We start from the raw sequence: 16,583 nt of genomic DNA, 5'->3' as shown, positions 1-16,583 counted from the left end.
TTTCGTGGGTTAATAAATTGATTTGTTTGGTTTGGTGTTTTACTGGAGAAAGGAGAGGAAAATCAGCACTATTTCCTGCTGTTTATTTTTGAAAGTGAAGGCAAAAAAAAAAAAAAAAAAAAAAAAATCCCTGGAGCCATGACCTGCTCAGGCTTAAAACAATCCTTAGTAGGCAGCTGCTGCATGCATTGGGTGGTTACTTCTCTTCTACAGAAAAGGAACTGAAGCTCATGGAGGGCAAAATAATGTAAAGATCAAACAACAAGTAACTGATGAGGTCAAGATAATGTACTCATATAAGCCCTAAACTAATCAGAAATAATGTTGTAATAATTCAGGGATACTTTAAACCACTGCACCAATTTACCAGAGTTTCAGTTTATCTCAACTCTGAATTCACAGTGCTTTTTTCTTTTGACACTCCACTAGCCTCTACATTCTGGCACGTATACTATAACTATACAACCTTGGGCGTATCACTAGACCTCTATGAGCCTTTGTTTCTTCTATAAAATAGACAGTATTCCTTAAAATGTTGTTATGACCTAAATGTAATATCAAGCATATAATATTTATTCAAAATTATATAAGTTTTCAAATACAAGGACTTAAAAAGATTGACAAAGAAGGTCATACTAAATCATCTGCTCCTTGCCATCAGTAGAAAAGCGACAGGCTACGATTTCTACTTTGGGGTGTTGTGGGAGCTGACTCTATGTGACAGAAACCTATCAGTATAAGCTGCTGCTCACAAGGGAGGTCCAGCAAAAAGACCTAGATACTTCTTAAAGCAACAAAGCAGCAGTTAAAAAAAATTTACGATGACCCCAAAAATTGTACATTTTCAAGTAATCAGGCTTAAGACAGTCTAACAGTAGAAATATAGATCAGAGGTTGTCTCTGGTCACTAGGTCAGAAGAGCTAACTCCAATGAAAGCAAAAGAAGAGAATCAAAAATGGATAATGATTATTCATTTAGCAGACTGCCAAAGATCAAAAGGTTTGATAAACTGTGTTGCCAAGGGTGTAGGCAAACAACTATTCTGATACACTGTAGGTGAATCTCTATGGAGAGAAATTTAGAAATATCAAAATTACCAAGACACACTCTTTGCCCAATTATTCCACTTCTAGGAATTTTTAAGTAAAATAATGCACAAAGGAGGTTACTGAGTGCTATTTGTAGTCACAAAAAATTGGAAACAAATGTCCATCAGCAAGGAACTGGTTATATAAATTATGGCACACCCACATAAGGGAATACCACCAAACTTTACGTATTGATGTGGAACACACTTAAGATATGTCCTTAAGTAGAGAGGGAAAAAAGGAGGGTGCACAACAGTATGTTAAGATATGCTACCAACTGTGAGAAAAAAATGTATATATAAAGTGACTGCTTACATACACACAGAATCTCCTTGGAAGGTAAAAAAAGAAACGAAAGCCACTGATCCGCTGCCCAGGAAGGGAACCGGTCGGCTAGGGAACCAGAGTCAGAAGAACACTTCTCGTGGGATACTCTTCTGTACGTTTGAAATGTTATGTACCCGTGAAGTATTACCTATTGGGAAAACACCATTGTTTACACTTTTAAAAATTCTACAGGGGTAACAGAGAACAAATATTACCCCAACGGAAGTGGCAAATGGTACTTTTCAGCTGAGGTGTCAAGCATTTGCAGAAAACGTCTGAACTCTCTCTCCTTTCAATCTGTATTATTTGGAGAGGATAAATGTTTCAGCTTCTAAGTTTACTAGGAGACTTAATATTTTAAAAAAAATTTAAATCAACCTAATTTCTGCCATTCCCCTTTCCAGTTTAAACCTGACAGTTTCCATTCAACAAACATTTTCTGAGCATATTACAATCTGTCAAGCCCTGGATACAGGATTAATAATAACATGTATGACTTGATAAGTGGTTTAACAGATGTATGTAATAAATGCTGAAGCAGTACCCACTTTTTTTAATGCTTGTCATTTTCATGAACAAGAGGCAGCCTAATGTGGCTGAAAGAGTACTGGGCTTGAAAGGGACCTGGTTCTAGTTCTATTTATTCCCTTAACTATCCATACAATTCTGCATAAGCAAAACCTGGCCACCATAGTACTTGGACTACCTACCTTACTACAAGTACTATCTCAAAAATAATATGAATGAAAGCAAAATTCTTATTAATCTGTGCAACACTTCAGAGTATGTTATTACCACTCATACAAAGTTTGGGGGGAAAAGACTATCCCTTTCTCCTTCTCTAGCTTTCTTGGCTGAAGTTGAGTTCTCTGCATAGCTGAAGTTATCAGAAACAAAATTGTGTATTTTTAACTTTCTTCACAGTTAGTAGATAGATGATGGAGCGAACCCACCTGTAGAACATTCAGCGAGAGTAAAAGGTGAGTTTTTACGAAAAAGTACATAGATAAAGTGGGTATTCAACAGCTATGAAAAAGGGAGCTTACATAGCACATTAACCAAGGCCTTGATGCGCTTACAATGGAGGGTAAATGAGAGCAACAAGAAGCCAAGGATGGCAGCAACAAGGGCAAAAAGGGCCACCACAGAGCGGGGCTACAGAAGTGACCAGTGGTGACTGTCATGCTGGCTGCCTTTCAGCCCTCCTCATGACACGCTTTGTCAATGCCCTAAATTTGAAGCTGCCTGCTTAAAATCTCGGCCTATTCTTATGCAGCGAAAGGAATGCTGTTTACCTCTGCTACCACTGATGTGTTACTCACCCTGTAGGATAATTCTTCAGATAAATTCTTTCTTCTACCATAAAAAGGCAAAAAAGAAAAAAAAAAACAGGAAGGAAGAAAGAAAAAAGATAAATGTATCCTGCTGGCTTGGAGGTTACCCTATCATACCTTTAATCATCAGCTCAAAGAAAGCATGACATCAAATACAAAAGCTGCTTATAAAATGCAGAAACATAAAATGCTAACTAAAGTTTACTAGGGAGAGTATCGACTTCAAAACCAAAACCTAAAAGTTAAACATGTGACTTTTTATTCATATTCAATTAAACATTTATTATGGGCCCACAGTGTTTTGCTTCTAGGTCTTTGTACATGCTGTTCCTTCTGCAGGAACCGCTCTCTTTCCCACCCCACCCATCTGCTTCCCCATTTTCTAACCTCTCACATGTGACTTCCTCTGAGAAGGCTTCCCTAACTTTCCCCACCCACTCTTCTGGGTTTCCACAGCACTCTGTTTCAGCCCATCAGAGCACTTATCACTGTGTGTGTTAATTACAGGACTGTATCTTCTTCACTCAGGACCTAAACACTGTGCTGGCACCTGGAAGATGTTCCATAAACACCTGCAAAGCACCAGACACTGCGTTAGATAGACAGGGTATAAAGATGAAAAACCAGATCCTAAGTTCACTATCAATACAGTGTAAAATGGGCTATGAAGGAGGGGTGTTCAGGATATCAGGGGCTTGAAGAGAGCTCTCTAAGTCAGCCTGGGTGGTGACAGGATGGGTGACAAGGAAGAAATAAAGGATATGCCTAGGCTAAGTCTTCAAGGTTAAATAAGAGCTAACTGGTAAAGAAGAGAGAAAGGATTCCAGATGGGACGAAAACAAAGGAGCAAGAGAAAACAAGGGTAGACCTGAGGAACTCCAAGTAGTTTGGAATGTGCAAACCTCAGCACACATCAGAATCAATGGGGGGCTTATTAACATACAAATTGCTGGACCCCACCCCCAGTTTGTGATTCAGTAGGCATGGAATATGGTCCAAAAATATGCACTTCAAACAAGTTTTCCAGTGACATTACTGCTACTTCTGGTCTTAGGACCACACTTTGAGAACCACTGGTATAGTGAAACACAGAGGGCACATGAAGCAGTAGCAGTAGACAATTTGGAGCAACATGGGAGGTAGAGCAGGGGGTTAAAAATCATATATATGATGCCACAGAATTTGGCACTGAAGGATCTTAAGCAGAGTTTATTTTAGAAAGATGGTAACACATAACATTTACAGAGCACTAGACTTATGTGTAGCTCAATGCAATAGCTGCTAGTCATATGTGGCTATTTCACTTAAGTTACAATTAAATAAAATTTTAATCTAAGTTCTACAGTCAACCAGACATATTTCATGTGCTCAAGAGCCACATATGGCTAGTGGCTGCTGCTTTGAGTACAGGTTAAAACATTCCACCATTGTACAAAGCTCTATTAGACAACACTGATGTACATCACATTAACCCATTAAATCTTCACTACTTCATTATGAAAGAGGTGCTATATTATCCCCATCCTATAAAAAGAAATGTGGCAAAGAAAGATTAAGCAAATTACCCAAGGTCGTAAGGCAAGCAGTACCAACATGGGATGCAAACCTGGATGGTCTGGTTCTTGAGCCTGTGTTCTTAACTGCTTCTTGATAAGATCATTCTTGGCAATAATGTGAACTAGAAGGAGATGATACTGGAGGAAGGAAAACCAGTAAGGAAGCTACTACACTAAGTCAGGAGAGAAACAATGAGGACCTGCACCAAGAGAGTAGCAGCTAGAATGGAGAAAGGGCTCATTAATAGAGATGTTAAAGCAGTAGAAAAGACTGTGGATGGACTAGAACTGAATCCAAAAGAGGTGCAAGTGAGGCGTAGAAGATGGCACCAAAGTTCCTGTTTTAGGCATCAGAGTCAATGGCAATGCCTCTCACCACAGTAAAAAATCAAAAGAGCAAGCTGAAGGAGGGTGATAAACTCCTTCTGGGTCATTATGAATTTGAAGTGACTGAGATAAGACACTACACTACACAGTGAGATATATAAGTCCAGAGCTCAAAAGAGAGATTTGGTTTCAGATATGAATTTAGAGTCATCAGTATAGAGAAGGTACGTCTAGAGATAACTCAGGAAGGTTAACACAGTAAGTAGACAAAGAACAGAACCTTAGGGAATCCAACATGTAAGCTACAGGCAAAAGATAAAAAGTCAGTAAACTGAAAATGAACCACCAGAAAGATGGGAGGAGTGGGGGAAGACCTAGGAAAGACTCATCCCAGAGGTCAAGGGAAGAGAGAAGAGTAAACAAATGCTAAGTGCTGCTGAGAGGTCAGGTAAGATAAAGACTGAAAACTGTCCACAAGAGCTGTTTCAGACGGTGTCAGGGCCAAAGGCCACATTGCAACAGATCTGGAACAACTGTAGACTTTTTTCCAAGAAGTTTCAAAACGAAGGGAAGGAGACAGGCTATAGATGGAGAGAAGAACCTGGAGCAGTGTTGCTTCTATTCTGACTTGATGGGAGAGACTTCTCCATGCTAAGGGGCAAAGAGCGAAAAGACTGGAACACGTGATGGAGCAAGGTTCCCAAGGCAGGAAAGAACAGGATCCTGCACATAAACAGAGATATTACCTCTAGACGCTTCTTTCACGTCCTCTGAAGGGGTAGTAAAGGGGGTAAAAGCAAGTACAGATGTATTTAGGGTAGTGTGGGAAGGGTAAAGCTGGATGAGCTCATATGGTCAGAGAGATTCTCTTCTCTCTATGAAGCAGGATACAGGAGTATCTGCTGAAAATGAGAGAGGCAAAAGGGTTGGAGGGAATATTGAACTGCTGCAGAGAAAACAGACTACAGACACAGACGTACATCCCCAAGCAGAGGACAGAGCTGAGATTTGAGGCCACAAACTTGCAAGTGGCACCCTACCAGTGGGTTTGTGCCATTTTCTTCAAAATGATCGAGTCTCACAGAGGAGCAGGGAGGGGATGGTTGGCTTAATTTCAGGGTTGGGGTCTGCCAATTAGATGCAGGAGTAAAGTGAGTAACTGCAATGATAAACCGTAAGGCCACGCAATTAGAAGAAAAGCATTCATGGGGGAGATAGGAGGGGCATGAGAATCACACAGGGAAACTTCTTTGAACTACATTCCCTATGGGAAACCTTGATGAGATAAAAGAGCAGGTGCAGCAAGAGTGAAAAGAGAAAAGTGGAAAATTAAGGCAGTTATGGTCACGGAGTAGAACAAAATTCAGGTTTCCAGAGGTACCCTGTCCTGGGTTCAAAGTGCGTTCACAAGAGTAGGTGTGAAATGCGCTGTTTCCTGTATCTGAATTTCAATCACTAGGCAATTCTGTCCCCTGACTCCCTCAGCCAGTTCCCACCACAGGACATGTTGGTTCGAAGCGCTAAAGCAGGGGTTCTCAACCCTAGCTGCATATCAGATGCACATGGAGACTTCAACAAACAAACAAATAAACAAACTGAAATCCGGGCCCCACTGTTGGAGTCTAATTGGCTTGGTGGTTATTTTTTAAGGCTCTTCAGGTAATTCTAAAGTGGATTTAGTGTCAAGAACCACTGCTTTAGAAAGAACAGGACTTTAGCTTTATGTTAGAGAATTAAAGGAAAACAGACTGGCATGAGAAAAAATGAAATAACTAAAGCAGGAAAATGGTGAAAGAGGATCTAAACCCTACGTCAGATATTTAAAGATGTCCTGAATAGAAAAGTTAGGAAACTATTAAAGCACAGCATCATACTCAACACACACCCAAAAATATAATAATGTTTCCAAGAGTTCTGTTATAGGTTCTAGAAAACTCAGGAGTTAAATGCTTCGCTGTAGCCACTGACTAAGAAAAAAGACAAACCTGCACTGTACTAAGCAGAAAGAACTGAAAACCAACACTGAACAACAGCTCTCTAGGTCAACTACAGTTCACAACTCCCTGGAGGAAAAGGCAGCCTACAGTAAAAACACGATAATAATCTCACGTACATGGATCTACCTCTTCTGCACAAAAGGTAAAGGAATCAGCTGTCTTCTTTCACATATACAAAGGTTTTAAGTTTTTTAGTCTGCCTGATTGTCTTTCTACAGCAGTCACTTTCTCCTTAACAAGTTTTACCAATAATCTTAAAACCACCTACTGCAAATCTAAATGCTACACTCCTATAATCTCTATGCTTAATTTAACCCTAAACCAAATAGTGCCATACTACTCTATCCAATTATTTTATAACTGTCCCCAATCTTAACCTTTATTTGCCACTTCCTAATCTATTTGCTAAGTTTTACAACAAAGTAAAAGTTAAAAGTAATGCAGAGACGAATGGTTAGTCATAAAGACCAAAAAAGACAAACATGACCCGTTGTCTGTTGCCTTCCCTGTAAGGTTTGTTTACTGGTATTAACAAACTCACCCAGAACCAAGATACTATGTATACATAACAATGAGTGATAAACTAGGCCACCCATATTTAATGCCTTTAATGAGAATTACTTCATTAATTAATAGAAAGGTTTGCACCTTTCTATCTCCATCTTAAATATTTTAAGTTCAAACCAATTACCCAAATCACGCGGACATCATGAGTTGTAGACTTTCTGAAAATCAGACTTAACTGGAAGTGGACATTTTTTTCAAAACTCAAGGAGTACTTTATCTCCCAGCATTAGGGTAGTTTAACATGTTCTCCTAATATTTAGCTAAAACAGAAGAAAACTTTCTAATTCCTCTAGCTTGGGTCACAAGAAAGCAGTCTTTTCCAAAAACAAAACAAAACAAACAAACAAAAAAAAAACTGTTTCGACTTTCTGGAGTCTTCAAACACCGAAACAAGCAGATTTACATATGTGTGGTTTACAAAAACCACCAAAATTCTCTACACCAGGGTTCATCCTATGGTTTCCATTAAGGAAGAGATTTCTAACAATGTTATTTTATACTCGTTGCTCTCTAAAACTGTAAGACAGTACTACAGCCTAACGAGAAAAGCACAGAACCGAGAAGGGCCCGACCACTTCTCCCAGACGCAATTAACTTGCTGTGGGGCATTAAGCAAGACACTCAAATCTCTCTGGCCCTCAGTTTCTCTATTTGTGAAATAAGATTAGAATCATTTTTATCCAAGATTGCTACTGGCTTCAAGTTCTACAAAATGGAGATGATTCTACTCTTTATTTTTTCTAATAATGTATCTGTGCTTTGTAAGAATAATCCAAAATAAAAATTACATACCTTAATAAAAATGTATACTTAATATAAAATATTAACATAAAACATATAAAATATAAATAAATATATAAAATATACTATAATCAAAAAATATACCTTACTCAACACTACAGCCAGACTTATTTTTTCTTTAATTGCTAGCAGTTAAAAACTATTTTGACCCAGAATGGCATTCTGCAAATCTAAATGCTACACTCCTATAATCTCTATGCTTAATTTCGACCCTAAACCAAATAGGGCCATACTATGAACTGTTTCTTCACCTGTTCCTTAATAAAGTTGAAAGTAATACTTTTGACTTGAATATACAGAGTTATGTACAGTGCTGATGAAAGCCATCTGCTGGGAACTTTGACTTTCCTGTCAAAAGGAGAAAACCAGAAGAAACAGTCTAGATTTTCCTGGGAACCAGCTGCAGCTGAATGAGTCCTAATCCTACTCCAGCTGGGAAAAGCAGAAGGGTGAAGTGGCTACTGGCTTAATTCATCTGCTGCAGATTCTTCATGAACTGACTCCACCCCTGAGTAGCCAACTGGTAAACAACTTTACCAGACTGAGGCTCTTAATTAATCCCTATATGTAACATTTACTTGGTTCTTTAAAAAATTTCAAATCAGAGCATGAAAAGTATTCAGTATTATAATTTTAAAAAACATTTCCCAGTTCACTAGAAACAACATTTTTTTTTTTTTCTTGCGTTATGCGGGCCTCTCACTGTTGTGGCCTCTCCCATTTGCGGAGCACAGGCTCCGGACGCGCAGGCTCAGCGGCCATGGCTCACGGGCCCAGCCGCTCCGTGGCATGTGGGATCTTCCCGAAACGGGGCACGAACCCGCGTCTCCTGCATCAGCAGGCGGACTCTCAAGCACTGCGCCACCAGGGAAGCCCAGAAACAACATTTTTAACTCTAGTTTAACCAGCAAACTTGGCACCCAGATTCAGTCCTCTCACATATCTAAGAAACATGTCAGTGTAAATATACTTTATCCAGTATTCTAAATAGAAAGGGAAGAAATATCTGTGAAGGAGATTCTTACAACCTCAAGAAGCCTGGAATGATACAATATTTTTTCCCCAGATTCATCACACAGTTCCTGTTATCTATTTGCTTTCATAGTAGTAACAGTAAGTACAATGTAAAAAAGTGCTGGCCCATGTGTCCGAGTGAACTGAATAAAAAACAGGCAGCAGAATAAGAAAATAATGTATTTTGCATATATTTATTTTCCATTTGGCATTTTATAAGAAGCCATAATAAAAACTTGTATTATTAAATAGCTATTATATAAATATATCATGCCTATAAAACTTAACCATGTAAAGTTCTTTTGAGACTTCAATAAGAAAGTACGTCGTGTTAAAGCACTCAGAACAGTGCCCAACACACTGTTAGGCCTTAACAAATGTTAGCTATTAATAGGTTTCTACAAGCAACTGCTTACATTCCCTTGGCCTCCTGATACAGGATAAAGAAAGAGGTTAGAAGCAATTTGTAGTACTATCTGATGTCTTCGTTAATTTCTTCCCTTTATTTCATCAATTTACAAGAAGTTAGCCCAAGAAAGAGTAAAGTGGTAGCAACTCTAACTCTAAGAAAGATGTTTAGGTTGTGTGCAGTGGCTGGGTACAGAAGTTTGATCAGCAATGGCTAAATCAAAGGTTGCTTTAGTAGCTCAAGTTTTCTTTCAGGGTGTGTCATGGACTGAAAACTACCAAAGCACACATAGCTTAAAGGCTAACTAGAAGACCAAAACAGTATCTGTACAGGGACTTCCCTGGGGGCGCAGTGGTTAAGAATCTGCCTGCCAATGCAGGGGACATGGGTTCGAGCCCTGGTCCGGAAAATCCCACATGCCGCGGAGCAGCTAAGCCCATGCGCCACAACTACTGAAGCCCGCGTGCCTAGAGCCCGTGCCCTGCAACAAGAGAAGCCACCGCAATGAGAAGCCCGCACACCACAACGAAGAGTAGCCCCCACTCGCCGCAACTAGAGCCTGCACGCAGCAATGAAAACCCAACACAGCCAAAGATAAAATTTTTTAAAATATCTGTACAACTGATTGTATTTAAATAAATATTGCATTACAAACATATCTCTGCCTGAGTTATTTTTAAATTTCTGTTTTTTTTTTTAAATAGAACAAGTCTGCTGAGACGAAGTCAGTTTATATTAACCATGTTTATATTTAATCCACCTCAATGACTTGTTAGTAACAAATTTTTATTTCTAGCCAGTTTCTCCTCAGGACGCAGGATATATAAGAGTCACCAAAAAATGGTATAAACAATGATGTAAGAAATGTACAATTATTGTAATTATAATTAATGTAATTAATTATAAGGTAAGAAAATATAACTATTGAAATCAATCAGTTGCAAACTCGGTGACATTACAAAATCTACAATATTCATGTCGCTGTATCCTTTCCATTACTTGAAAAATAAAGTCAACTACACGAGGTTAGGATAATTTTCACTAAAATAATCCTTCTTCACTTAAAGACTGATACAGTTGGCATTACCCTCCATCCCCTCCCCCATGATGTAAGAATTAAAACTTGCAACTTAAAAAGTTTCCCAATAATTTTACTATGAAATACACTTCCTTGCATGCTCTCATAAGGATTTTTAAATTGAGAACTTCTTCCACTTTTTACTACTCATGTATCTCTTCTCAACTTTTTTGTAGCACCTTTGCTTTGCAGTTTTTCGGTGTGCCTGTGTTTTTTTTTTTTAAACAGACAATCATTCTGCCAAGCAGCCAACACACCCCTGAATTTAATAGCATGGACAATTAATATAAAGTATGATAGCAACAAAGTATCTGAAAACAACATTACCAAGCTTACATTTATAAACAATTTTATCCTATCACTGTTCTAACACATAACATGTGACAATTTTACAATAAAGGCCATTTCCAAATAGCTAAGTCAAAACTATCATTCTTTACTCTCGTAACCTGAAAACATATTTCCATTCTAATCAGCATCTCTACATCAAATATCAAAGTTCCTGTCAAAGCCCCTTTTATTCTATGAATTTAAAATGCCAAGTTCCAGTAACACAAAATAATCTAGACTGCACTAAGAGTTTACTGAATTGTGATATAACTTATATTAGAAGGCTAGTATTTATCATCTGATCTTTCTGCTCCAAGTCACCTAAATAATAACATTAATAACCTAATGGGTAATAAGCTAAACAATAACATTAGTTGACAATATCTTCTCTTCCTTTCCCAAGTGGAATGCTTCAGCAAAATATAATTCTGTTCCACAATACTCCACAGACTAACAACACTTTCCTGATGTGGCTGATTACCGAAAGCGTATAGTTTTCTGTACTAGTAATATGGAACATAAGCTTTAGATATTCAAGTAAATTATTCTTTGTGTAAAATGAACCCAGAAATTTGAAATGAAGGTGAAAATTACTCCTGAAAGGGAAATGGATCCTTCCAAGACTCAGTGTCGAAAGTAATTCTTTTAATGGACCGTTAGAATCTCAAATAATAATTAGCCTCACTCAAGAAACATTCTTTCTCAGAGATTCACAATACCTAATTGTTACCAAAAAAAAAAAAAAAATAGTGAATGCAAAAAACTAAGTTATATTTCATAAGCTAAACAAACGTTGCAAAAGTTATTTCACATTTCTATGCCTTAATCCCCAACAGGACCTAAACCCTAAATGCACTGTTCATGGTAGACGCCTAAATGCTTACTGAATAAATAATGAATAAATGAAGTAAATGAAAAAATTACCTTACAGTAATATCTGTATTTCAAAAAAAAAGAAATTTGCAAGGAGGACGTTGTTATTTAAGCTAGTTACACACTATCACCCTCACCTATATCCCATAATTCAAGGGAAAGCAACATTTTGTCCCAAATGAAAGCACTCTATTACAGCCATGCAACCAATCCCAAACTACAAATCAGAAGACTTCAGTGACATCTGAAAGGAAAATGAAACACAGAAAATATCTTTAAGAAAAAAAAAAAGTCATGTAGACCAAACTGTTTTTTTAATTTACAGACCTCAGGTATACAAAACTAGATTATTCATAATCTCTGGTTTCTGATACGTTCTCAGTGCTGGTTCAAAGTCAATTTTAGAATTGATTCTATGACAGAAAGAGAAAAAAGGGACACAGACAGTGAAATGGGAACGGGGGTGGGGGGACAGGACATGTCCTTTTACAATCAGAGAATGTGCCTTGAAGTTAACACCAAGAACATTTACAATTGTGTACTTGAATGCAGTGACAGGCATTATACCCAACAACTCCCAAGAGGCAGTAGGTATCGCTGTCACAAAGACTCTGGAGCCAGAATGCCCAAGTCCAAAACCTAGCTCTGTCACCTAATATCTTTGTGACTTGGACAAGTTACTGCACCTCTTTTACGCCTCAGCTTCTCCATCTGTAAAACAACAGTACCTATCTCATTGAGTTATTTTAGGATTAAACGAGTTAATATATGCCTGGCTGTAAAGTAACGTCTGGCATATAGTATAAATACATCATTAAGTTAAATAAACTCACCATAAACTACAACAACCTAAAGTTAGTACAGCAAATCTCCCTTACAACATGGATAAAACTTTTAAATCACAGTATCTCCAGATTCTCCATCAAGTGAAAACACACTTAAGTTCAAGTGTCTTCACAAAAACTCTTAAAAATATTTCTGTACAGCTATCTCACCAAAAACAGCAAAACAAAAACCACTCAGGGGCTGAAAAGTTAATGTACAGTTCCTTCCAAAGGTTAATATGACAATAAAAGTTAGAACCGTATAGAAAAAAGTAAAGAAGAACGTACTCAGGCCGCTCCATAGTCCCTGAATTTCATCTCTCACCCACAGCTGAGCAGACCAGTAGGTACAGATGCACTCCAGAGCAGGTAAGGCCACCGCAGCTCCAAGCAGAGCACCTGGCCCACAGTAAGTGCTAAGTAACTATTTGCTGAATTAATTAATGCCCTAAACGTGAAACTACTTCTAGCCTATACTTTCTTTTCTCCACCCTTGTCAAATATAATCTGGATTTTTTTTTTAAAGAATATCTAGGTTTTCATAATAGCAAATCAATCAATTCCAAATGGGAAATGATTGGACAGGTTATTTTTTAAAAAAAGGAAAGTAGTTAAATACAACAAAAGGAACAAACATAATCTGTTCATAGGAGGAATAATTCCTTGCCCTAGAGTTTACTGTATTATGATTTTTAATGTGAGCTTTTCATATCTTTGGGGAAAGTCATGCACAAAACTTAACCACTGAAAATAAGACACCATTCAAAAACATATAACAGATCTCATCAACTCTAATTTTGTAGATACTATCATAAGTTTGTCTCCCAATCAGACCAGTACAAATACACAAAAGTCTACTCAAGGAAACACAATTTTTCCAAGTTTAGTTACTTTGGTTAACAATACTGTATATTAAAGTTATATAAACCAAAGAGATGTTTCTAACCAAAGCAAACCAGCAGATCTCTACTGGATTAAACATTTTTTTAATGCAAAGGTCTCAGGCTCAGCTGCAAAATAAGGATTGCTGGATTAGATGGTTCTTAAAAGTCCCTTTCAAAAGTAAAATCCTAGCGGGACCTCCCCAGACACGGGTTCGAGCCCTGGTCTGGGAAGATGCCACATGCCACGGAGCAACTAAGCCCGTGCACCACAACTACTGAGCCTGCACTCTAGAGCCTGCGAGCTACAACTACTGAGCCGGTGAGCCACAACTACTGAAGCCCGTGCGCCTAGAGCCCGTGCTCCACAACAACAGAAGCCGCCGAAATGAGAAGCCCGTGCACCGCAACCAAGAGTAGCCCCCGCTCACTGCAACTAGAGAAAGCCCATGTGCAGCAACGGAGAGCCAACACAGCCAAAAATAAATAAATAAAAATTAAAAAAAAAAAAGTAAAATCCTAGGGTGACAGGTCTCAGTTTAGTCCTACACTGTACTATACTGACTAACTTTAAAAAATATGCACTACTGACATTTTATGTATGGCTAATATTTTTAAAAATTAAAATTCAAGCAAGGGAAATTATAATAAACACAAGCACCCAGGTATTCTAACAAAAATTTATAATACTCAATTCACAGATATGACACTGAATTCATTCTAAACTTTAAATTATTTCCTGTTTCCATGCACTAAACCTGTAGACACCTGATAACAGTTGTTGGAATCCTTATATTTCATTTCAGCCATGTGATCAAGAAACAGTTCTTACAGATAAGTCCTTACAGCACTGAACTGCAGAATAAAGTATTTCAGTTACTTGTCCACCTTGAATTTTCAATACTATACCCTTAATAAGTGCTCCAATGATACAGAACCATGTTATGAATGGGATTGCCTATTAATCCATGACTCCATCAGAATCATTTTAAGGGTAGTAACAGTAAGCTAATGCTTCTATTTCAAAGTTCACAGGGAAAACTAAAATAGATCTCTAAAACCTGCATCCAAAAAAAAAAAAAATTGTTCATTTTCAGTTGCTATTTAAACAAAAATCTACTGGTGGGTTACTAACTGCAATGAATTTAGATCAAATCTCAAATATTTAAAAATACATTCAATGTTAACTTTAGAATCTTAACACCCTAGAAGTAGCCTCCATGATCTTAAGCAAAATGATGATGATGTTACTGGTGTACAGTAAGGTGTGCAACAACTTAAAGTACAGCCACTCCCCACAGAACCACAATTCAGAACACCTGAAATAAATTCACAGCTAAGACACCAGGTCAACGTACAAAGGAGCTACTAACAAAACTCTCCTCATCCTCAAATATCTACTTAAGGGCCAAGATTGACTGTTAAGAAGACATACTTTCAACGGTACAAAATAATGGCATAAAACACACAGCACAGTAAAGTATACCATTTGAGTATCAAGACTCCAGACTCCCCAGAACTTTAGGAACATAGGCTACTGTATTCCTGACGCATGCAGTTACACCTGTCGTAAATAATAATGTTTAGGACTTCATCATATGCAAAAAATAATGCATGACCAAAAGTTAGAATACAAAGAGCAGAAATAAGAATTGCTAAATCTGCTTCGCCACTACTATGGTCAGGATAATTGGTCTCATTCCTGTCTAGTAATCGGCCACAAAACGGAAAAAAGAAAGAAGACAGGTTCTTAGAGTTTCCAGCATTTGGCTGCTCATCAACTTCAGCAGTAAAGTATTATAAGAACTTTTATGTAACAGGTTTAAAGTTGTGTGCTACTTTTTAATTCTAATCTAGATATGTTCTTTTAGGCAGAGCAATACTCTACACTTTGAATCTTAGGCATCAAATATGTCAAAGTATCAGAACAATTAGCATCTACTGAGTTCTCACACCTAGAATTCACCAACAAAAAACAGGAGGTGATTATTCCACGAAAGGCCCCAAACACCAACGGTAACTTCTATTCAACTTCCTAGAAATGTGGCTTTGTAGCATGCTGTATCATCAGCTCTGCGAACACTGGTGCATAGGCCATTCTTACCTTATCTTTTTCATGTGGAAGGAGTGACACTGGAGGTAAAGAAGAAAGAGACTCACAACTCTCTTTCCCATCCACATTGGTTGCTTTAGTGTTGAGCCGATAAAGAGGTCCATCTTTAAGGAGTCTGCCGTGGCCAACGGCGCGTTTAATAGCCAATCGTAACTGCTGGTGAAAGCCAGAGGCAGCACCGCCTCCAAACAATGCAGACACATCCTTCTGACCTTTCAAAAAACGTTCAATGCTTTTCAAAGTTGAGCCACTGGACTCTGCCAAGCCCTCGACTGCCCGCTTGATCAGTTTATTCCAGTCTACATTTTGTTTATTATCCACTTTTCCATGGTTTCGAGGTTTAGGAAGTGCTATTCGCCCAGGATTATCAGGATCTTTATAGGAATTGAGTCCTTTATTTGAGACTTTCAAAATTGTTCCATCTTTGACACTCAACTCCAATTGTTCTAGAACAGTTTTACGATCCAAGCCATGGGATGAAGACACTGCATTGCATATCCTTTCTTCTGAAGGACGCTGTTTTTGCTTCTTCACTTTTTTGATGGCCTCCAAAATCCACTCCGTATACAGCGGGTTGGCGAGTTTTACCATGGTGAAGGATTCTGTATATCCATAGAGTCGTTATCCCTTATCCTGATGCTGAGTAAGTTTTACACCATGGAAAACAACATTCCCGGAGGCTGGGAACCAGTTAACCATAGCATACAAGTTTTCTGGCCTGAGTCCTTCCTCCTTTCACAAAACAGAGTGCCTCCCCACTTTTACTTTAGAAACCAAAACAACCTGTTATCTGAAATATCTTCAAACTTCTCAACAAACTTCTCAATAGCACCACACATGGGTCTGTTCATAAAGTTGTAAGAACTCAAGAACATCTCATTCCCAGCAGAAAAATGTGCATCTTATGCCTGGAAAACAATTAAAACAAGGTCAGTTTCCTATCAAGGCCCATTTTATAAATACACTGGAACTGAAACATTCTAGTCTTTAAAGCACTCAAACAGTGTTCACTGAGCACCTGTAGGAGTGTGATCAAGTTTCTATCAACATTCCAAAACGATCA

At 38.1% G+C, this 16,583-nt stretch overlaps 1 protein-coding gene across 1 annotated transcript in view; it reads right to left on the bottom strand.

Moving 5' to 3' along the window:
• The window catches only part of KAT6A (lysine acetyltransferase 6A), a 106,490-nt gene extending 90,379 nt beyond the window's left edge, over positions 1-16,111 (bottom strand). Inside the window, exon 1 of the mRNA XM_007455487.1 lies at positions 15,512-16,111. Coding sequence (XP_007455549.1) covers positions 15,512-16,111 — 600 coding nt within the window. The remainder of the gene's footprint in view (positions 1-15,511) is intronic.
• Positions 16,112-16,583: the final 472 nt, after the last annotated feature.

Source organism: Lipotes vexillifer, unplaced genomic scaffold (genome assembly GCF_000442215.2).
Source record: "Lipotes vexillifer unplaced genomic scaffold, Lipotes_vexillifer_v1.1 scaffold414, whole genome shotgun sequence".
NCBI lineage: Eukaryota > Metazoa > Chordata > Mammalia > Artiodactyla > Lipotidae > Lipotes > Lipotes vexillifer.
This window is presented reverse-complemented; position numbering and strand designations above follow the sequence as displayed.